Genomic DNA, 23,963 nt, shown 5'->3' on the forward strand with positions numbered 1-23,963 from the left:
TTTTCTACAATATACTAACAACATGACATTAAAAGACAGAAATCCATTTGGAGAAGACGAATGTTTTAGAAACCCTCGAATCGATGGTTCTAAGGTTGAAGATGATGGGAAATCATCGTTCGTCTTCCACACGGTGAAAACCCTAGCTCAGATGAGTAAAAACCCAAAGATAGAAAATCCAACCAGTGGTTTTCTTCTTTCAGTCGAGTTAAAACAGAGGGCAAATGGATCATTTCGCGCACGCTGTTTGCACCGTCCAGTTAAAAAAACTCAACAAAACTACAGTGGATGTCTTTGTCACGCTTTAAACTATAGGGGTTGAAGTGGATGTGTCAGAAACTAGAGGGGATGTAAATGTAATTTTCCCAAAAACATTTTTACTTGGGGGAAAAATCTTCTTTCCACCATTTTGAAGGAAATGATATGATTATAGTTAATTTAGAAGGAGATAATCACAAATTAATATCTAGAGAAAGAGTTCTTTTTGCTTCGTTCTAACGGCTGGATTTCATTTTTATGAAGGGAAATGATATCCCTGCACCCACGCTCGCGCGCACACACACACTAACGGTTTCTGTGAGTACAGTAAGGCACACTCCATGGATGATCCAATTCGTCCATTTGTTGGGCCACAACGCAAATAGGTTTTGCCCCAAATTCATTTTCATAGGATGATCCTAACCCTCCGATTTGAGGCACGGCCTACTTAAGATCCAATGAATGGTTGAGATCATCCAATTATGCGGGCCATCTTACTTTTTTTGTTTTGCTGGTGTAGCTAGGCGGTGACCCACGGTATAAAAACTCCTCATTTCTAGGGAAAAATATTTCTTTGTTTCTCACTCGGCAGAATATGAGCAAGGGAGAAGGAACTGGTTTTCTTAATGGCGACGAGAACGCAAAGGGTTTAGAAGGAACAGGAGTAACTCTGCCCGTCAATCGCCATGGGAATCTTCAGAAAGCTTCGAGTGACCAACAACTAAAGGAGGTTATGCACAACATTAAATCCTCCAAAAATCCTGTAAGTTGGTTCTATCTTCTTTCCTTGAAGCTCTTTTCTTTTCCTTTCTGATTTCTCCTCTCTTGCTTGTTCGGGTTCTCGTGGTAAGATGAGCTTTAGAATATGAAGAACTGGGTTCTTGTTAATTTCTCCTTTAATCCAGATTTAAGTCCATATATAGTGGGAAAACTTCAGAAAAAACGATAGTGGCGAAATGGGAGTTAGTTAGCTAACCAATACGCCAAAAGCTCCAGAGCTGATGGAACACGTTGGGCTAGGCCCTTTAAACCTGTCCCATACTATGTTGGGCCCCACTTGTCTCTTACTGGCCCCACTCAGGACCAATACAATCAAAAGCTACAGAGCTGATGGAATGCGTTAAGCTAGCGTCACGGGCCTTATGTTTTTAGCATTGGAACAACCGGTGTGGCGTCTCAACATATGCGTATGCTAAAGTCAGCCTTTAACTGTGCAAGGCTCTGAAGGCCCTACACACCAACACTCCTTGATGCTTCATGTGTGCACACAATCTCTGAGCTGTTCAACCGGCTACTAGGCCAAGATCTTGATATGCAATTCTAGATACTTTGCTCGCGGCCACCAAATCTTTCATCAAGCTATTGAGCTTGGACTTGCGAGACCAACTCTGAACCCACTCTTGTGATTAGCCAACATCACAAGTACATCGAACATCAAGCCTTGAAGCCCAATGCAAAGTCCATCCAGTACGAGGCATGATGATGCCATGCACCAATCCGCCAAGCACAAAGGCTTGATCATCCAAGAAGCAAGATGCCCCATGGATTAATCCGCAAGGTATGCGCATTGCGAGGGTGACCAAAGCCGCCCCGGCACGAACTCATGGGAAAGCCTAGAGATTGGCCTACTCACAAGATGTACCTCCATAGTTGTCAAACTCTTACGAGTCAACTCTCGAGTCGAGTTGAGTCGCTGGGCTTTCGAGTCGAGTCGCATGGGTGACTCGCCGCTGTTGAAGACTCTTACGAGTCGTCCGGTGACTCTTACGAATCGCTGCGAGTCGAGTTGAAAAAATAAGACTCTTACGAGTCAAAGTCGAGTCGGTGGGCCTGGGCTATCTTGTTTTGATGGTTGAAAACATAGAAGTTGGAACTTAGAACTTAATTATTATTTTTGAATGGTAGGCAATTGCATTTAATGTGAAAAAAAGACCGAGGAGGTCTATACAAATAACGAGAAAGAAAAAGAAAAAGAAAGACAAGAACAAACCTCACTCCAAGAGTCAAGGAAGAACGAAGTCAAATAGCTCAACTCATTCCTTCCCTTGGAGATTTGCCTCTTTCTTCGATGAGATCCAAGACAGGGTGGGGGATGCATCGATTTATTTTCATCATGTTAGGCGGTCAGCTAATGGTGTGGTAGACAGTTTTGCTTGAGATGATGTCACATTGAGCGAGTCTCCTTCTACCACTACCTTATCCAAATCTTCATTCTCAAGATACCTTATTCTTTGGTAGATAGCACACACTTTAGCTTCATTACCATCGACGACTCCAATGGGACCCGCAAAAGCCCATTTCATAGCTCCAAATTCATCCCTCAAAAATCCTCCAATTTCGGTTGGACTAGGGTTCCCCCATGCTAGACCCGTCAAAGTTTAGCTTCAAAAAACCATTTGCGGGAGGCTCCTAGTCTTGGGCAATCTTGGGTTCTTGTTCTAAACCACCACAAATCTCCTTCCAACCAAACCATAAATCATGAGCGGATACAAATCTAAAGCAAGGAAGGGGTTTCACCCATGATTAAGTTCCATCAGAAACTTAATTATTTTTTGTGCATGCAAGTTACAAGAAAATAGTTATTTATATTTTTGGCTTAGTGCTTTATTTATGTGCTATTGGGTTATTTTTTTTACATGCTTAATCTTTTGATATATAATTATATTTTTTCAACTACATTTATGTTCTTGTCAAAAACTCTTACGATTCGAGTTGAGCCGAGTCACGAGTCATAAAATTAAGAAATCGAGTCACGGGTTGACAACTATGCATATCGCGGTGCAGAAGGCAAGTAGTACAGCAAGCCCCTTGCACCGGTCCGTACGCGCAATGCATATGGGAACCCAACACAACATGCATTGTCTTTGGCCGCCGTCCTCGACCAAAGAAACTGGAGCATCCCTATAGAAAACTTGCAGTCCGCACCCAAAGCTCCCTTAGAGCACGTGCACGAGCTGTAGTATGATTTCTTGCCGTGTGCCTCACATGCACAAGCAAGTCCTCTTACAACATATAAGCAAACCACCAAGGTTCTGGACTACACCTGCTAGGCCAATAGGGGGAGGAGTCAGCATGTCATAGGGCCAACTCCTCCTAAGGAGTTTTGCCAACCAACCCCCTTAACCAGGAGTGCCCACCAAAAGTTCTCTTAGTGACTACCCCTGAGGAATTCACTAGATATTGAAGGCCCAAAATACCAACTGCGTCCCTATGACACAGAGCGCTCTGCGAAGACTGGGTTGCCCTCAACTGTTCCCCGTAACACTAGGCCCTTTAAACCTGTCCCATACTAGATTGAGTCCCACTCGTCTCATACTAGGTTGGGTCCCACTCGTCTCATACTAGGTTGGGTCCCACTCAGGACCATAATATTCCACCACGCTTCTACGTCCACCGTCCTACGGCCCACTCTGTGAAGGCTTTCACTCTAGCCTTTTATGTAGCCCTTCCCATAAGTCACCCCTTCCATGACTCGAACACGGGACATGGTGGCTGCTCTGATACCAAATGTTAGGTACCTAACCTATACGCGACAAGCTCCAGAGGTGATGGAATGCATTAGTCAAGGCCCTTTAAACCTGTCCCATAACAGGCTGGGTCCCCACACCCACACCCACATACACACACCCACGCCCCCCACCCCAACCCCAACCCCAACCCCAACTCACGACCGTAGCAATGGGTTCTTCTTCTTTTTTTTTGCTGATTTTGTGTACCAAATTCCTTTTTAGTTTTCTTGGAAAATCGGTTCTTTTTTTTTTTGCCGATGTGCTTTTTATTTTTTCAAGTTACTTGAAACTGTAATTTTCATTTACGATTCATCCTTATCCTGGCTTCTGATAATCTTTTTGCAGGCGGTTATCAACTACGGTGCATCGTGGTATGTCAGTCTGTCACCCAAATCTTGTTCTTATATTCGTATATGTTTGTTTCATGGAAAGGGTAACTCTTTTCTATGTATTTTCAATAATGCATCATATATCAAGCACGTGTATCTTTGTAATGGAGTACATACTTTTATGCTTAATGAATGATAAGGTGATTTTAAAATATTAATATGCCATTTTTGCAGTTGTATGAAATGAGGAAGACTAGTTCCAAAAAAAAAAATGAGATGAGGAAAACTACGTAATTTGCTCAAAGTGTAAGGGAACCTACTAAACAATAATAAGAATTCAGCCTCCAGAAGGAAATTACCAATTTAAGTATGATAGAGTGATGATATGGAGGATTATAAAGATCTGAGATACGTATAAGTGAGAGGGGGCTGCACTGATAAGAGATGGTGGCACTTTATTGTGATTAATTCTTTCAAAAAGACATCCACCTGGTCTGCCCGGATGATGCTCGGTAATTTCAATGAAAAATTAAAAGAATCAAAGCTGTTCTATTGATTCCATTTTATGCTTTTCTGATGATACCTTTGTCCCTGTGATACTTCAGAATCTCAAGATTTTAGGCCTCTCATCTAATACCTTTGAATATTTTCTTGACAATGGATCAACTATAATAAATTCCATTATGGGAATTGGAGTTGAGGGCAATATCCTTAAGGGTCTGTTTGGATGAGTATAATAGAAGTAGAAGGAAAGGAATAAAGATTCCCATTTCTTTACCTTCCTTTCTGTCTTGATTTGAGAGGAAAGTCAAAATGTGCAAGACAGGTTCCATTTCGAAAATGTATAGCTGACAAGGCCTGCCATGTGAATAGTAAATGGCAACAGGACTGCTAGGAAATAGAAAATGTGTCTTTTTGGTGTATCCAAATGGACCCTAAGGCTCTTGCGAGTTGAATTCATTTTAAGAGGTACCTCACTCTGGGTTCTAGTTAGAACCTGGAACTGGTAATCTAAAGAAATATTTATGGGAACTAGTGGTTGAAAGATAAGTTGGTTAGCAACTTGGAAGAAACAATTTTTGTACATCGAAAGCCTATTACTCTCATCGAAGTTGCATTTCATACCTCTTTCCCATTTGTCTTTGTTTTTTTTATCCAAAAGAAGCCATAGATAGGTTGGAAAAGTTTCAAAGGACATCCTTTGGAGGGGAAGGGTGAGGAAAAGAAGTTCATTGTGCGATGTGAGATTGAGTGGTAAATGGGATTTTCCTGGGAAATTGGCTTTGGAAATTTCAGGAAGATCGTGAAGGTCTTTGATGTACAACATCCACAGTTTTCCATGTTGAGTATTGGTGTATTATGTGATCTGTGTTTCCTTCAATAAGTCGGCATTAATTGTAGAAAAAGGACCATTTCTTATGTCACTACAGGTTGTTGAGGACCTTTTTTTTTGTGGGTAAGCTGGGGTTAGGCGGCCCCCTACCAGATATATTAAAAACAGAGAAAAGAAAAACAATGAAGCTCAGGACAAACCCCAAACAAGTGGATCAAAAGAAAGAAATAACCAGAAAAGCGAATACAATGGACTCTCAATGAAGCAAAAAACACACCTAAGGACGACCCCCTCAAAGAAGCAACCAAAACCAGCGATGATAGCTCCCTATTTTCTCCCCAAAGACAGCTTGGAGAGAGAGGGGAGCTTACAAGCTGGGGAAGCTAGGAAGAGGAGGGAGGGGACTTGAGGGAGAGTAAGGAGTAATTTTTCATTTGTTCATTGTCATTAGGCCACTGGCCATTCCAAAAAAAAAAATAAAAAAAAATTGGCATTAGGCCACTGGTGATGCATTTGGTGGATGTGGCTATTTTCCTCCTGTACGTCAAAGAAGTTGTATTTGTGCTTTTCTTTAGATTCGAGTGAGCAGTTTGGCGGTTTGGCCTATTGATTGTGCTCTTGATGGTTATTGAATGCCTTTGTTAGGAGCATCAATAATGGCAATGACAGCAACCGAATTAATTGTGGACTATCCACTTTTACATTTTGTTCATTAGGTTCTCCTGGACCAGGATGTGTTCCTGAATCACACCCCAAAAAAATGCGCCACTTTAGAGATGGGGATTGGGGCTGGGCCCAACGCAATAGAAACACCCCCACCCCCACCCCACAAATTCAAGTGAACGTGAACCTTTGTATCGATTACCTCCACAAAATAATTGGGAACTATGACGAGATTGAAATGAACTTTATTCCTTGTATTCCATAAGTATCGCATGACTGAATAATTGAAGGAGGGACACACACCATGGGGTTAGGCTGTGACTCCGTTGCTGATGCTGCGTATTACATGCTTGTTATATTGTTTTATATAGTTATACGACTAACTGAAATACTTCCTCATATTCCTTATATAATATTTGATTGATGGTGATACACATGACATTTCGCTATGTAATAGCTGGTAGTTGTCAATAGATAATTATTTGGCCTTAATTTGGGTAATTTGATCCTTTTGATATAGCTTTATTTCTTTATCCAATAGGTTTTTTTTGGTGATGTGATAATCAACTTCAATAAGCCTTCTTTGGCAAATCTGGGTTTTTACTTTTTGAACCAACAAAAAAAAAAATGGGCGGCCCATTGCACGAAGCTCCCGCCATTGCGGGGTCTGGGGAGGGCTAGATGTACGCAGCCAACAAAAGAAGAAGCTTTATAAACACAAAGAAAAAATTAAAAACATCCCCTTGGTGAGGCGGTTAGCCATATCATTTTCCAATTCGGAGGACGTGGGTAAAAGAAGGTGAAAGATAAACACATATATGTGTGATTTTGGCAATTACATCAGTCAATCTCTAAGGACTGGGAGATGACTTTCTCACCGTTAAATTACATTCAAGGAGTCCCCTTCAGCTAGTGGCTCACCACCAAGCTTCCTACCAAATAGATATTGACCAATCAGAAGTGCTCGTGTCTCAACTTCGTTCTAATCTGTTCGACTAATTGGACTAAGGAATGCAAGCACAATCTCGATCCTTGAAGATGACCTCCATTCCCTCCATCCCATTGTTACTAATGGCAGCACTATCAAAATTTAGCTTCATATAGCTAATGAGGGGAGGGATCCATCTTGATACCTTCTTGTTCCTTCCCGCTCTCATCACAATCATCTATTCCCATTTCTGATATAGATTTTCAATGGAATGTCCTTCAAACTTTTTTCTTCTTCTGAGAAGTAACAAATTTTATAAAACTATCATCCGAGAAACATAAGCAGGGACAAGATGTCCCACAGATACACATACAGCCACTGAAATCCATGGATGCTGCGGTGCACTATAGCAAAAAGAAAGCACACAGCCACTGAATCCTAGGCCTGCAAAGCCCTCTTACACCGAAAACAAATTGTACTATTCCACTATAGGTTCTGAAAAAATGATTGCCTCCTTTTCCACGTCCTCGTTCACTAGCTTATCTGCATGAGAATTTACCGATTACTTCATGTGACTAAAAACCGGATGATTGAGCGAGCATAAATCGCGAGTCTCCAATTTTACATTGGCTACGTGCCAAGGACCCGGGGCTTTGTTCATCACGCAAACTAAAGCATTCGAGTAATCTCCTTCTATGATAAGGGGGCCAGCCATGGACTTTGGGAACCATCTTAATCCCCACAACAACGTAAGAACTTCTGCTTCATTAGAGCCACATTGCCTAGCTGCTCCAGAAAAAGATTGGATGATTTGACCTTTAGAGCCTCTAAAAAGACCACCAATCCCCGCACGACCCAAATTCCCTTTGGAACACCCATCGAAATTAAACTTCATCCATCCTAATGGGGGAGGAATTTTAAGACTGTTTCATGTCGTTTCGTATTAGTGTATGTTGAATTTAAAACTATGTTTAAAATTATGCATGCATCAGTTAGAGGGGTTCAAAGAAAGTAGTATCATGTTTGCCAGTTGAAATGTTTTTAATGACCTAAAATTGTTCCTTGGGTAGTGGTATAAGAGATTTGATTGGTTTATGGTGGGATATCTCTATATTAGGACTATGATAATTATGTTGATTTTAGAAAGCTTGCTTATGGTACTTTTGTCAATTGGATTTTGTATGTTTGATGATATGCTTATTGTAACAAAAAGTATGTCTAAAATCAACAATTTAAAAGATTAGCATAGTAGAGAATTTGAAATGAATGATTTGGGTGGTGCACAAAAGATTTAGGGCATAGAAATAAAGAGATAGAAAGTTGGGCAGATTGTACTTGTCCTAGAGGAAGTACATTGAAGAGGAAGTACATTGAAAGTCCTTGAGCGATCTAAAATTTAAGATTCTCAAGTTCTGTATGTGAGTGCACTTGGGAACATCATGTATGTTATAGTTTGCACTCGACCGGATATTTCACATGCAATCGCGTGGTTATCAGGTATATCACGAATCCCGTAAAAGAACATTGGCAGATAATACAATGAATATGTTGGTCTGATGTTTGATAGGGATTGCAGCACTACAAGTTGGAAATCACTGAAATGTATGGAAACATATGCAAAAGATGAAATTTTAGGATGAAACTTTGGGAAATGCTAGAATAAGCACAAATACATACGTAGAAACCATCACATAAGCAAGAAATCCATCCATAATGGTTTAATCCCATTAAAAAAATGGTTTAATCACATCGAACACCTAGTGGCGTGCGTTGTCGAACATGTCTGAACAGTAAAGTCAATAAAGAAGTACACTGTAATAAAGAAAGTACAATGACTAGTCTCCCCTCTAAGGACCCCAATTCTATGTCAATACCACATTGAGTTACGAGATATTATTGGTCCCATATCAACCTGACATCACATGCATAAGATACAGTTACTTTGCTATGCAGTTCAATGATGTTGCGTACCAAATATCATTCTCTACATTAGTGAAATGAAATGCAAATGAAAACATCTTTCATTTTTTTTTGTTATTCTGACCATTTTGGTCGAACTTCGAGAATTTGGTTGAAATTTTTGGGAAATAATGACGTGAAAGGAATTCATGTAAATTTTGTTTCGGTGGGGAAGAAAATGGAAACATTTCAGTCATTCTAGGGAAATTTCGAGGATATTTTAAACCATGTATTTTTGTATTGGATATTAAAGTTTTTAAATGTTGGATGTTGGTCCGGACCGACACCAAAAGTAAATTAATTTGGTTTCGTTCCTGATTTCGTTCATTTTTGAAATCTTTTTTTACAAATTTTGGCCGGATTCCGAAAATTTATAAAAAAATGAATTTTGTTAGGTTTTTTTTTTTCATAATTTCGGCCTAAATTTCTGCTGTGTCCAAAACCGACTCCGAAACCAACATTTCAATCCTTGGATATTATCCCATGTATAATCCTATTGTTCTTCGTGATTGCATTTGGGCCCACTTCTTTGAGGGATGCTAAGGTTGTTTTCGTAAGATAAAAATTGCAGGTGTCCGTGTTGGGGGTGAAATTTTGAAAATTTGGTTTAGGGTTGGGGTATTGTTTAAGGTATTGGTTGTACACTTGTGATGTAGCTTTTTTCTTTAAGGTATTGTTTAAGGTCTTTAGAGCTCTTTGATCATTTTCATTTGTGGATGTAAACCATAGTTGTCAGAGTGGAAAGCGAGTGCGAGAAGCGATATGGGAAGCTAAAGCGTGAAGCGAGGGGTTTAGAAAAGAAAAAATGCGGGAAGCAAAAAGCTCTAAAGAAAGTAGAGAGAAAATGTTGGCGAAGTTAAGTGTCTTTGACATTCAACATAAAGCATGTAAGTAAAAAGCCTTATTCGAAGTGAATAAGTACGTAGAAAGAAGACTTCGCAACTAATTAAAATTACAAAATTTAAGAATTTACCATTTCACATATTTTATTCTTGTATATTTAATGTTAATATTGGAAAATAATCCACATAAATTTCATTTCAAACTTAAAATGAGTTTTCGAGTTTTTAGTGCACTCTTTTTTTAAAATGTGCTCCTTCATCATTATCAAAAGGAGAAAATATACATTTAGGAAGAAATAATGACCTAAATAGGAAGCATACTCTTAATTAAGAGGAAATGCATAGGAAGCGTTTGGCAAGCGAGAACTTAGCTTATGAAGCAAGAGAGCGTTGCTAGATGTAGGCAGTATTGTCGAGCCACATAAAATTTTATGTATTCTTTTGGTTGTTTGATTTCTTCGTTTTATTTTACATTCCCGTTGAACCCTAGATCGACGTTTCACAACATGAAACAAGAGGTTTCTTTCCACACAACTGCATCCATCGGAGTTGATACTCTTAAAATCATATCTAATAAGCTCAATCAATCTCCAACAGAACCGGGGTAGTTTTCGCCTTTCATCTGAGAACTCAGTGTCAAACCAAAGTCCCATTCACTATTTAGGTCTATTTCCTATTCAGAACCGCACTCATATTTTAGTTAAGATTATGGATTACATGTTAGGAATTAATCCTAACAGTGGATGTCGCCTGTGCAAGATCAATGGCCTAGATCATTTGTTAGTTAGATGCTTTTGTTAAAAGGCACTAAGTGGAGAGTTGTAAACGGAAAGGTGTAAACATTAAAGATACGTTTGGGGAGAGGGATTAGCGCGATGGGAGTTGCATCCCTTCCCACAAACATCTATAATTGGAACTCTTGGGTCCCTCCTTGTACACAACAATATTGTTTCTGGATCTCTGTAAATCTACGTCAAAGAGAGAAGAAACTGGTCCCCATCACCGTCGGTTGTGGAGTAAGGAGAAGCCCCTCGAGAGGAATCCTTTCCAGGAAGAAGAAGAACGACTTCCATGGCTTCCGGTATGTTGCCTTTACAATTTCAAGTCAATCCATAGAGTTAATTGCGTTTTCTCAATGTTGGACCGCCAAGATCCCTAGCCCGTGTTCTTATTCTATTGAACATTAACTTCGGTCAACTCTCCATCATCTTTCTTTGGTTGAGTGGTATGTACTTCATGGCGCCCGTTTTTCCAATTATAAAGTGCGGCTAAGCGATCCTACTCACATCGGACCCAGTGCCCATGTGGTTTGGCCATTCATCTTCGGCGCGAGAGCGCTCGATTAGTGAGCTATTACGCACTCTTTCAAGGGTGGCTGCTTCTAGATGGATTTATCAGATCCTAGTTCGGGATTGACGGGGCTCTAACCCGCAGCTTCCGCCTTGATAGGGCGGTGCTTTACCGATCGAACTACAATCCCAAGCGGACCAACCTATCCTTTCTGTAGAGGGACTTCTGCGGTGGTTGGAAGAGACACATTTGTTTATGAATTCCAATGTGACAGATAAAATTATATATCTGCGTGGCCCAATCAATAGGTTCATATATTAAATTAAATGGAAAAGGTTTTGTTTTAGTTCGATCCATTACCAATACCTGTCTTTGTTCTGTACTTGTTTTATATTCGGGTCAATCAGTGAAAATAAAATGGAAATATTCCATTTTCAATGAAAATATTATAATAAAATCAAAGAACTAGGTCTCGATTCTTCAGCTAATTCACTGGTTGAGTTCATGACTGTGAAGATGCGGACTATGTGCACCTGGACAGAAAGACCCTATGAAGCATCACTGTTCCCTGGGATTGGCTTTGGGCCTTTCCTGCACAACTTAAGTGGAGGGCGAAGAAGGCCTCCTTGCGGGGGGCTCGACAGTTAAACCAATTCTCATACGAGCTCCCGGCGGTTCATTCATCTGACCATGGACTAGAGCTACTTTTGATTCTGCAATATTTTCTTTCATTTCCATGTAAAGATCACTTCCTTCGGTTTTGAATTAGAGGTGTTAAAAATGATGAATCGACGTCGACTATCCGATTCAGTATCATCAGGATGTAATCTATCCCATTAAATTTACAGTATTTGTATGTGAATGAGTTGAATTACTTATCCCTCAGTCTATTAGTAAACTATCTCTCCAGAGATTGTGAAAGATGTTCCATTAGAAATATTCTTGTTATTGCTTCTCATTCAACGATCTGGGTTTGATGGAAACTATTTGTCTCTTCCTTCGATGGAAGGGAAAAGGAAATTCCATTGCGGAGTTGTATGCAATGCATAAAAGATGCCTGTATGATAACTAGTTTTCAACAGAATAGGAACACGGGCTATGGATCTTGACGGTCCAACATTGAGAAAACGCAATTAACTTTATGGATTGAATTGAAATTGTAAAGGCAACATACCGTAAGCCATGAAAGTTGTTCTTCTTGCTGGAAATGATTCCTCTCAAGGGGCTTGTCCTTGCTCCACAACCGACGGTAATGGGGACCGGTTTCTTCTCTCTTTGACGTGGATTTACAGAGATTCAGAAACAATATTGGTGTGTACAAGGAAGGACCCAAGAGTTCCAATTATAGATGTTTGTGGGAAGGGATGCAGCTCTTCATCGCGCTGATCCCTCTCCCTAAACGTCTCTTTAACCGGTCCCATCACCGTCGGTTGTGAAGCAAGGAGAAGTGTTTTGATAACCTTAAAGTATATTAACCAAAGTAGTAGTTTTGAGCACATTTTGAAAGGCTTTGGATTCAGTACCTTGGTTGTGCTCACTTTACACCTCTTGGTTCTTCTAAAGAGCAACAACATTAAGTAAAGTGGTCAAAAGGGTTTTGGCAAAGGCAACATTTAGTATCCTGCAGATGTATTTGCTCAGTGGTTCAGGCGAGAAACAAGGAGAAGCCCCTTGAGAGGAATCCTTTCCAGCAAGAAGAAGAACAACTTCCATGGCTTCCTGCATGTTGGCTTTACAATTTCAATTCAATCCATAGAGTTAATTGTGTTTTCTCAATGATGGACTGCCAAGATCTGTAGCCTGTGTTCCTATTCTGTTGAATACTAACATGTGATATCAGAGCCACTGTTCAGGCGAGAAAACTGCTAGAAAATCGCAAAATTTGTGAAAAATTGATTGGAATAAGATTTTAGCGGTGTAAAACCATCGTATTTTGATTGCCACCATCAATCCACAAATCCGATCGACGATTCAGTGCTACCTGAACGTTGTTCGTTTTCCCATGGATCCACGCAACAAACGGTTCGTCAATCCAATGTCTGGATTGCGTTTGGTGGGGATTTAAAGATCAAAAAATCACATTTTTGGGATTTTTTAACATCGCCGGAAAAAGGCATGCCTACGGCGACCGGGTGCTCCAACCGGTGGGATTCTAGTGTGGAAGCGTAGTTCGTCGAGAGATGAGTCCAACGGCGCAGACGACGCCTTAATCGGACGTCAAACGAAGCCACAATGATAAATCGAAATTTGGGTGTTTTTTCAGATTTTTCTGGAATTTTCACTATTTTAATGAAGAAGACGATGAATAGTGTCAGGCTTCGTGGGCCGAACCGGACCGCGCGGGCACGATAAGGATCTGTGACTTAAAAAAAAGGGCCCAGTAGACCAGCGCGGCTGACCAGACTTGACCAGAACTGGCCCAGACCGGCCAGTTACACTTTTTGGGCCGGTTCGGCCCATTTTTTGGGCTTTTGGGCTCGGGTAAGACTAGTTCCTAAGGTTTTGGACCGTTTTGGACCCATTTTTGGGGTCGGTTTGGACGTTTGAGCATTATTTAATGAACTTATAGTGTATTGTGAAGTCTTTTGACTTTATTAATTTGATTTTGATTCAATTTTTTGCGGGTTTTGGGCCGGGTTAGATCAATACCCAGGGGTTTTGGACCCTTCTGAACCTATTTTTGGAGTCATTTTTGGCATTTGAGAACTCTTATGATATGTTTTCAGTTTAATTTTCAAGTCTTTTAAATATGAAACTTTATGTTTGACTTGGTTTTTGGTTCCAAACTCCTATTCCACTTACCCAATACTATGGGACACTGAAAAATCACTGTTTTGGTTCTGATTTGGGGTCTGATTTGGCATTTGAGACTCGATTTTTCAAATTACAGTGTATTTTCTTCACTTTTGGGTTTCTAAGATGGCTTTTGAGTTTGCTTTTGCTTTCAAACTCTTGTGAAACTTGACTAAATGTGATGAGGCACTGATTTTAGCATGATTTTGTTTCTGATCAATGGTTCAAACCGTAGTTACCCGGGTGGGAAACGAATTCAGGAAATGAAACGTGAAACGGAAACGGGAAACGCATGAAAAAAAAAAAAAACAGGGGAAACGAGAAACAATAGAAAATCGTGTGAGAAACGTCTTAGGAAATGATGTGTTTTTTCAAAAATGATTTTCGTAAGTTCCACACATGTTTTCTACACATTTCATATGTGTTTTCTACGAGTGTTGCATACGTTTATCACGCGTTTACACATTATTTACATAAGTTTTCCATATGTTTCCCATGCGTTTCAGAAACATTTCTCCAATTTGTTATCATATATTAGAAACGTTTCCGAAACGTGTTTCCCTCATTTTAGGGGAAACGAGTTTCCCAACCGCGAGAAACGCGTTTTAGGGGAAACAGGTTTCCCACCCGCACAAGGAGTTTCCGGCAACTATGGTTTAAACTATATCTGTTGACCCTTTTGGTTTCTAATTTTGAAATTTAGAAACCCTAATGCTATATATATGCATTGTTCTTTGCATATAACTTAGGGGTTTTAACTTATTAGTTTACATCATATATGGAGCCAAACCACTTAACTTGAAAATACATTGATTTTGTCAAATAAACTTGAAACCCTAGGCTTATAGTTATTGTAAATAGTTTGTGTATATTTTCAAAACCCAAGGCATCGACTTATATTGTTTATCAATTCCAATTGGAACATGAAAACTAGTTTATATACACATGTTTATTTGCTTTGTTCATCAATTTAGTTGATATTGGATTTTATCTTCTCATGAGTAGTCACAGTATGAATGAACAAAGAACTCTGATTCTGTCTGGGAAACGGAATCGCTTAGGGTTAATGGTTAAATTAATCGTGTCACATATTGTGGCACCTTCTGAACTATGAAACCACATTCGGTTGCGTTTGTCTGTCCAAGAGCAACACTCAGCCCAACGGATGACTCTTGCTTTGCACAAATAGGCGGTGTGAAGAGGCTAGGACTAGGTAACTAGGTTTGGGGTTGTGCTTCTGCCCAACGGTGATGTGAGCCTCAAGTATAGGGTTATCTGGCCCTAGTTAGTCTCATGGTTGAGAGCCAATTGTGTGTCGTGGCACGGCCCAACGGATGGCCCATGACGACAAGCTGGTGTCTCGCCAGAATCATAATATTGTGATTTCCTGAATTGAAAATCATTTGTGTTGTGCCACGGCCCAACGGACGGCCCACAATGACACGTTTGATGTTTCGTCGGGGTCACATTTTGTGTTTCTGTGATTCTGGGCAATCCAACTAATTTTCCCTAAAGATAGACTAACTAGATTTTATATGGGAACTAATTGTGTATCGTGGCACGGCCCAATGGACGACCCACGGTGACACACCAGGTGTCTCTTTATAATCACGATATTGTGTTTTCTAAAGTAGAAACCAATTGTGTATCGTGGCACGGCCTTCGATGGCACGTCTAGTATGAAATTAGAAGCACACTTATGTATTACCGTGTATCTATACATTCTAATCATTCATTCAGTTGGGTTGATTGAAATCGTGGATTGAGTTAATTAAAGTCCAATGTGGACTAAATATGTGTTATAAGAAGTGAGCATGTTTGGAACTGCAAGTCTGTGTCTGTGATATTAAAGCTGTTGGTATCTTAGTGTCTTTTCTAGATACCGATTATGTTAAATACTTTAGTGGGTCAGAACCTTTGCAAATGACAGAATAGATCCGCAAAGTTCAAGACTACAAAAGGCTAGACTATGCATCATTTAATGACAGGCCCACTAAACCTAAATCCGAAAGATGCTTATGAACAGTGGGAATTCAATATCAGTATGAGTCTAATAGTAATGGAACAACTCCATTTCTGGATGCAATTCGAGATGTTTTTAATACTCGAATGTAGTTAGTAAATATTTTTTAAGATCATCCAAAACACTTGCAAATACCCTTATGAAGTGTTTTGATAACCTTAAAGTAGATTAACTAAAGTAGTAGTTTTGAGCTATGAAGCACGGGTACGGGTACGGGGTGCGGGTACGACACGACACGGGTACGTGGGTACGTGATTTGCCAAAAAAACTGGGTGCGGGTACGTTCGGGTACGCCGAATATAATAATATATTTTAATATTTTATAATATATTTATAAAAATTAAAAAAAATAATTGTAGAGCAATCAAATAACAATAACATCACCAAAATGGAAAATTCTAATATTACTCTTCATTTCATAAGTAATTAAGTTCCATATTTCAGAACATGAGGCATCAATACATCATTCATTAGAAAAAAAAGTCTGTCACCAGTGTGTTGACCAGTTCCTGACAAGATGAATAATTTTTAGAGACCAAATTATGAGATTTTTTTACCGGACTTTTGGGATTTAATAATGTTTGGACACGATAGATTTTATGAATTTTTAAAATTTGAAAAATACCCCACTGTTTGGAAGTTAAGAAAGTTAAAATTTTGACCCGACCATTTTTCTCTGAATTTGTACTAGAACTGGAGAGTTGACTTTTTTTCCTTTTAGATGTGGGTGTTGAAACTATTTTTAATAAATCCAAAAGGGGGGTATTCCGTTATTTACATGTAAATCTTAAGTAAATGGAAAGGAAAGAGAAGTACAGGAAAGTAGAGAGAAGGACATTTACTTAAATGGTTTACATGTACCGAGTACAGGATAGTAGAGAGAAGTACAGGAGAGGAAAGAGAAGCAACAGGAAGAAGCAGGACGTGTCGGGTACGCGTGGTGCGCACCCGACACGCACCCAACCACCAAAACTATATATATATATATATATATATATATATATATATATATATATATATATTTTTTTTTTAAATGGGGTACGTACCCCAGACGTACCCGGGGCGTACCTGGACGTACCCGCACCCCATACGTGTTGGGTGCGGGTGTGGGAGCCCCGGGAGAGTACCCGTGCTTCCTAGGTTTTGAGCACATTTTGAAAGGCTTTGGATTCAGAACCTCTAAAGAGCAACATTAAGTAAAGTGGTCAAAAGGGTTTTGGCAAAGGCAACATTTAGTATCCTGCTGATGTATTTGCTTAGTGGTTTAATTTAGAGAGATCGAACTTGGTATCAAGGGTCATCCGAGTGTGTGATAGATGACACATAAAGTATAGATACCCTATGTTCGTTATGGCTATATAGATAAGGTGAAATCCCTATCTTTTTTTTGTTGTTTCGAAAAATGACATATTTCATTAATATTAAGGTAGCATTCGGGACCAAGGGTCCCAGCCTGCAATACAAAATATTAACTAGGACTGGCATGGGCATACCCAAAACCAGATAGAGAGTACAACAAATAAAAACAACATACAGTCCCCCTACACCTCCTCCTCTTTTTCTGACATTGGCAACCTTTCTTAACGAGTTCAATGCGATTACTTGTATACCTTAGTTTATGTCTTTCTATCCAAGGCCAACCTGAAGTTTTGAGAACCTACAGCCTTCAAGACATTCAAGAGACAATATGGGAAGGCAGAAGTGTCCAGGGGAGGAGTCTAGACTCTAGACAAAAGACTTCTCAAATCAAGACTGATGGATCCAAGAGAAACCATCAGCTTAAACAATAACCCTGTACGGGTTCCCCCAACTGTCAAAAGCAACCACTGAAATTAAAACCATACACAAATCATTGAGCTTCCTACTTCCATCTTCCAGCTTCCTGCAATTAATTTCCTTCCCTCCTACTTCTATCCGCATGTCTAAACAGAGCTTAATTGACCTGAAATTATATACTACCCTTCGATCACAAAATTTCCTTTACTGAGAGTATCTCTGTACTTTTCGAGTGGCCCCCATTAATTTTGCGATTCAGTTATTGGCTCGGCCTCTGTGATTGTCCCTGCTGTCTCATTCACTCCTCTAGATTGTATGGATTGGTACATTTCTCTTGTTTTTTCTAGATTCTCATGGTAGGACAGCCCCAATAAGTCGCCCAGAGCTAGGAACTTATTAAAACCTACCACTTCTGGGTTCTCAGGCACATCCTCATCATTTGGTATCAGGATTCCTTTCCTTTGTCTTGCCTATCCAATTCATCAGATTGCACTAATTGAGTTTGTCCTTCCTCAGGAATACCCAACCCTGAGCCCTGGCTATTTGCATCCGTGGGTCCACATTTAGATTCCAAGTTGGCGATTACCAGCTGCATCCATGAAATCCCTATCTTTGTATATTATGATAGGTACTTCTATAAATGTTGGTGGATAGATTAAGGTATTTCTATTCACATTTTAAATTCTATGTGAGGCTTTATTGTGAGTCAAGGGCTTAGCAAAGGCGAGTGAACCATTATAGCAGGGAATAGAATAAATGTAGATGTTGAATCCATTATTACTTTCCATCGATTTTTAAATACTGGTTTCATATGTACTAGAAACCTTATTTTAGAAAACCGGATTCCTTTAGTTATGAATCAGGATATGAAAGTACAACGGATTCCCTTTAGTACTTCACTTCCCATTTAGTTATGTTGGTTCACTTCTGAGCAATCCTTATGGACTTGGATTGCACTCCTCCCATACTCAGACTTAGCTTGCCTGCATGGGAATGAGAAAATCAGTAATGTTGAGAATAAACAGAATCGAGTGAATAAGAATTTATTCAATCAATGGATTAAATGTTTGGACCACATATCTAAGAATAGATTGGTAATAGCAGATTTCTAAAGTCAATTGATTTTACTGATTTAAGTTATGGTAGGTTACATTGAAGAAAAATGTACAAGGATTAAGGATCTTTTGACTCTGACGGTTGGTGGTGGAAGGTGTTACCCTTTACGTTAAATTTTCTTGCCATAGTTACATGTGTCTCTCTAATCAGAGTTAGAAGGACAATGTCTTTGTTTATGATCTATAAGGTAAGAGTCGATAATCAACTTGACTTAAAAGATCAATACAATGAGGATTAATTATGCGACTCTCTGTTGCCTAAGATTGTGGGTTAAAGCTTTAAAACACCCGTGTATATTGTGATCCAAGTAAGGTTGTGCCCAAGACCCCTTAAGATTTATGGGTCATAAGGAAGCTGAAATTGGGAAACATGCAACTTTGGGTTGTTTATATGAAGCAAAAGTTTATAACCCGCGAATAAAGGGATTGAGCCCCTTGACCACAAGTTGCAATTTCATAGGTTATTTTAAAATATTTAACGGTTTTAGGTTCTATTGTTTGACCCATGGCATGTATATTGTCGGGATTAAATGTGCCAAGATTTCTAAAGGATGGTGACCTCAGTGGGAATGTAGTGCCTGTGGTAAAATCACCTTTGAGGAGAACCAGGTTATAGTACTGGTACTGGTGATCCAAGAGAAGGTGGTACCAATGCTCGTTGGTGCACCAGAAGGCAAATATTAGTTAACAACCCACATTATAAATGTTTTGGTGGTGACGACTACCCAACAATCTTTGGTATGGTCACATTAAGTGAGAAGGTCAACTTTTGCTGATGATTATACGGTCTTTCTGAGTGGGTGAGAAATGACTTGGTAATTTCATTTCTTTCTGTCAAGCCCTAATGAGTAATCAACTACTCAATGGCTCAAAGCCATGAAAGAAGAGTTTCTCTCAGTGAAACAGTGTTGAAGACTTAGAAGTCAAGCCGTTTGACTGTATATGGGTCTTTACGACTAGGAGAGACTTCATAGGTGGAATTGAGAGATATAAAGAAAAATTGATTGCAAAGGCTTCACTCAGAAAGAAACAATAAGAATACTTTCTCTCATGTTTTAAGAAAGATTCTTTTAGAATGGTCATGAAGTTTGTGACTCGTTGTGATCTAGAGTTACAATAAATGAATATAAAAGTGACTTTCTTAAAAGGTGATCCGTTTGAGGTTACCTATAGCTTGAAGGTTGAGGCTAAGGAAAGGGGCACAGTCTGTAAACTTAAAAAGTTTATTTACGGGCTTAAGCAGGCTTCTTGACAATAGTACATAAAGTTTCATCGAGTACTCTCTTTGTGTTGGATTTTAAGGAAATTGTCATAGAAAATATATCTTAAGGTCAGTGGGAGTAATATTATCATCCTTGTGTTATGTGTTGATAATATTAGACCTACTAGTAGTACTTGGCCATGTTCAGTGATATTCATACAAAAGAATTCAGGTGAAGCATCCTACATGATCGGAGTTTAAGTTCACCTAGTTATGACTCGATGATTGTTGAGATCATGGTTTTAAATTTCGGCCGAAACGTTTCCTTTCGGCCGAAATATTTCAGTTTCGTTGGAAAACGAAACGAAATCCACATTGAGTCGGAAAAGTACCAAACTTCGCCGAAACGTTTCGAAAATTTCGGTGAAACGTTTCGGAAATTTTTACAAGATTTCGTCCGAAATTTTGTATTGAACGCTGATGACTGAAACCGAAACCGAGATTTAAAACCTTGGCTGAGATCACAGAAAGCCTATATTGGTAAAGTCCTTTAAGTATTGAACATGGATAAACTACTCCACTGGTAGTGTTCCTATAGTTAAGGGTGATATATTTAGTTAGTTCCAAGGTCCTTGGATCATTTTATCATAGGAGCAGAGAAAGAGGTTCCCTATTAGTTCCGCAATTGGGGTTTCTCTTGAATGTTTAAATCTGCACGTGTCTGGGCATAACCTATATGATGGGCAAAATTAGAAAGTACCAATGTTATTTATGTATGGATCATTGGGAGTTTGCCAAAAGAGGTTGTGCATTGTCTGTAAGGGACTAAAAGTTTTATGCTCACATATATCAAATAACCCTAGTGTGATTGGTTAATCTGATTCCGATTTTTGTGGTTGTTGGAACGTCTAGAGTTCTGCTGTAGTATATTTCGCAGAAAGTCCTAAATCGTGAAAGAATGTCAAATTGAAACTCAGTCACTTACGCCTTGGATACAGAGTTTATTATGTATTTTAAGGCCTTGTGTTATGCCTTGTAGTTGCGGAATTTCATCTCAGAGTTTTATCTTGTTGATAGTCAACAAGTCACTGGAAATGTGTTGTGATAATTCCACTGCGGTTTAACAATTCCAAGAATGACAAATTAAGTAATGGCAAGAACGACAAATTAAGTAATCGGTCAATGTGTTGACATATTGTCGTGAGGAAGTGAGTTCAGAATTAGTGTGTCTGTAGATTACATAAGCACCGCACTTATGTTGGCAGATTCTTTAACTAAGTGCTTGTCACCAAAGCTCTTCATGTAGCGCGCATAAGGTTGGTTGACACTATTGATAGCCTGTGACAATGGGAGTTTGCATTAGGTATTGAGATACACTATTGTGATCACATTATATTTATCTGATTCTGGTATATATTTTGATTATTTTCTACCGCTCGATTTTGTGAACATTATGTAAATGGGTTGTTAGTAAGAGGTAGAATGTCTGTAGACTGTTTTGGACCATGATTACATCTTATGCATGTATGCGTTTACGTTCATGTTGGTAAGTATTACTAATAATATAATCTTGGGGTAGGCTATTGGGTAAAGTTGGTGACCCAATAGTTACATAGTTTATTGTTAGTAGTTTTTACTAAACGGAATGCTATGTTTATTACTTAATTAACTTAAAGATATGATCTTTATATTTAGCTCAAAGATCTTGCTGGCCAAGTGGGAGAATGTTAGGAATTAATCCTAACGGTGGATGTTAAAGAGACGTTTGGAGAGAGGGATCAACTCGATGAGGAGTTGCATCCCTTCCCACAAACATCTATAATTGGAACTCTTGGGTCCCTCCTTGGACACACCAATATTGTTTCTGAATCTCTGTAAATCTACGTCAAAGAGAGAAGAAACCGGTCCCCATCACCGTTGGTTGTGGAGCAAGGAGAAGCCTCTTGAGAGGAATCCTTTCCAGCAAGAAGACGAACAACTTCCATGGCTTCCGGTATATTGCCTTTACAATTTCAATTCAATCCATGGAGTTAATTGCGTTTTCTCAATGTTGGATCGCCAAGATCCGTAGCCCGTGTTCCTATTATGTTGAACACTAGCATTACAATCATCTAACCATATTACTTTATACCAGTTCACCATGATTTTTTCGGCCGCTTTGTATCTGGACCAGCATCAGCTTCCAGTTATCTGCTCTCATTGTTTTCTTTCAAAGCTTTAACAAATTCTGTCATACTGAAAAACATGCTTCTAGCTTAAAAGGCTCTAATATGTCACTTGTATATTTACTTTCAAAATGGTGTTTATGTTCCAAATTTTTGTGAGTGTTCAAATTATGTCAGTGTACATACTCACTGTGGCACACCATCTGCAGGTGTCGTGTTTGCAGCCAAATTCTTCCCACATTTTGCCAGTTAAGTATTGAATTCCCAAAGCTTAGCTTTGTTTATGCAGATATAGATGAATGTCCTGAAACTACTCTCAACATACGATACACTCCTACTTTTCACTTCTTCCGGGATGGTGAAAGGGTCGATGAAATGCTTGGTGCCGGAGAAGAAAGGCTTCATGATCGACTTTGGTTGCACTCTTAAAAAACCTCATACTTCGAAACTTTGGAGAGGAAAATATTCATGGAAAACACCTCTTGTCAAATATGATCACTGAGTATGTATTGTATAAACACTCAACATGGCCGATAAACGTGTACAAGTGATAGGTAAATGATAGATGTATCTCGTCTTGAGAATTTGACTATATATAAGAGTTTGAAATGTATATGACTCCTACATCAAGTGCATCCTTGAAGATTTATGATTTTGGGATGGTTTTGATTATTTATAATTGTTTCTGGTTCCAAAAGTTTGTGTATAGGCCAACAATTGTTCTGGTCTGAAAAGGTTTAACAGATGCTATGGAGAAGATGATAATGACCATTCATCTGCTGTCTCATGTATTGGAAAAGCTGTTGTAAGAACATAGACATGCTGATATATTAATTATTTCTTCAGCATAATTGCCATGAGAATACATAAAAGGTTTAACTGTATTCTCAATAATACTATGTTGGAGTATAACCGTTTTCTGGCCACCTATCTTTAATGGGTTTTGATCTAAATTACTCAATAAATCTTGTACTGCGTACTATATCTTTTTGAAGTTAAATTAATTATTTTTGTATCAACTGCAATGATAAACATATACTTGAGTTTTTATATGGTATGTGGGACTAAAAAAATTGATCGTTAGATTGATCCCGATGTTGATGACCTACTTCCTAGTCAGACTCTAGGTCCGATAAGTTTTTTTTTCTTTTCTTTTTTCTTTTTAAATAGTAGAATTTTATTAATTAGAAAAGGATCCACAACTGAGGAGGTCATGGGAGCAGGGAGAACAAGAAAGATAATGAAAAGGAATGAAAATCAGACAACTGTGATCTGGGGAGAAGAAAATCGAATATCTCAAGCGTTAGACGACCGACACCAGCTCGAGCAAGGTGATCAATCTGTCTCTCCAGCATTAGACGATCGACACCAGCTCGAGCAAGGTGATCAATCTGTCTCTCCGTTTGCCGACGTCCGAGAGTACTGGAATTGAACCGGGTATCCTTCCACTCCATCCAAAATCTTGTCTATCATCTCAGAGAACCTCTAAGGATGAGGGAGCCTCCCGTCTATCTATCTTATTATGTTGAGCGTGGTATTACTCAAATTCTCAACTAGACACCAATCTGATACCCTGAAGAATGGGCTTCACTTCCGCCTTGCTAATCCTTCAATTAAATAAGGCTGTAAATGCCCATATGGTTGACCCAGAGTCGGAGTCATCTCTAAGAAGGCCTTGCCACGTCTGGGTTGCCGAAGCTAGATCCGTCAAAGTTTAACTTCAACTGACCAAGGGGGTTGCTTTACCCATCCGGTCCGGGTTTGTGATGGAGCTTTATG

General features: G+C 39.2%; 1 protein-coding gene across 1 annotated transcript; it reads left to right on the plus strand.

The window, feature by feature from the left end:
• Window positions 1–811: 811 nt before the first annotated feature.
• Window positions 812–22,881, plus strand: LOC143855509 (Thioredoxin superfamily protein). Its single transcript, XM_077365651.1, has 3 exons — window positions 812–1,021; window positions 4,113–4,138; window positions 22,394–22,881. The coding sequence occupies exons 1-3, from the start codon at window positions 854–856 to the stop codon at window positions 22,611–22,613; spliced, it is 414 nt and encodes a 137-aa protein (XP_077221766.1). The 5' UTR covers window positions 812–853; the 3' UTR covers window positions 22,614–22,881.
• The last annotated feature ends 1,082 nt before the right edge of the window (window positions 22,882–23,963 follow it).

Source organism: Tasmannia lanceolata, unplaced genomic scaffold, assembly GCF_043159265.1.
Source record: "Tasmannia lanceolata isolate RefF3 unplaced genomic scaffold, GAP_Taslan_0.1 ptg000021l, whole genome shotgun sequence".
In the NCBI taxonomy this organism is placed as follows: domain Eukaryota; kingdom Viridiplantae; phylum Streptophyta; class Magnoliopsida; order Canellales; family Winteraceae; genus Tasmannia; species Tasmannia lanceolata.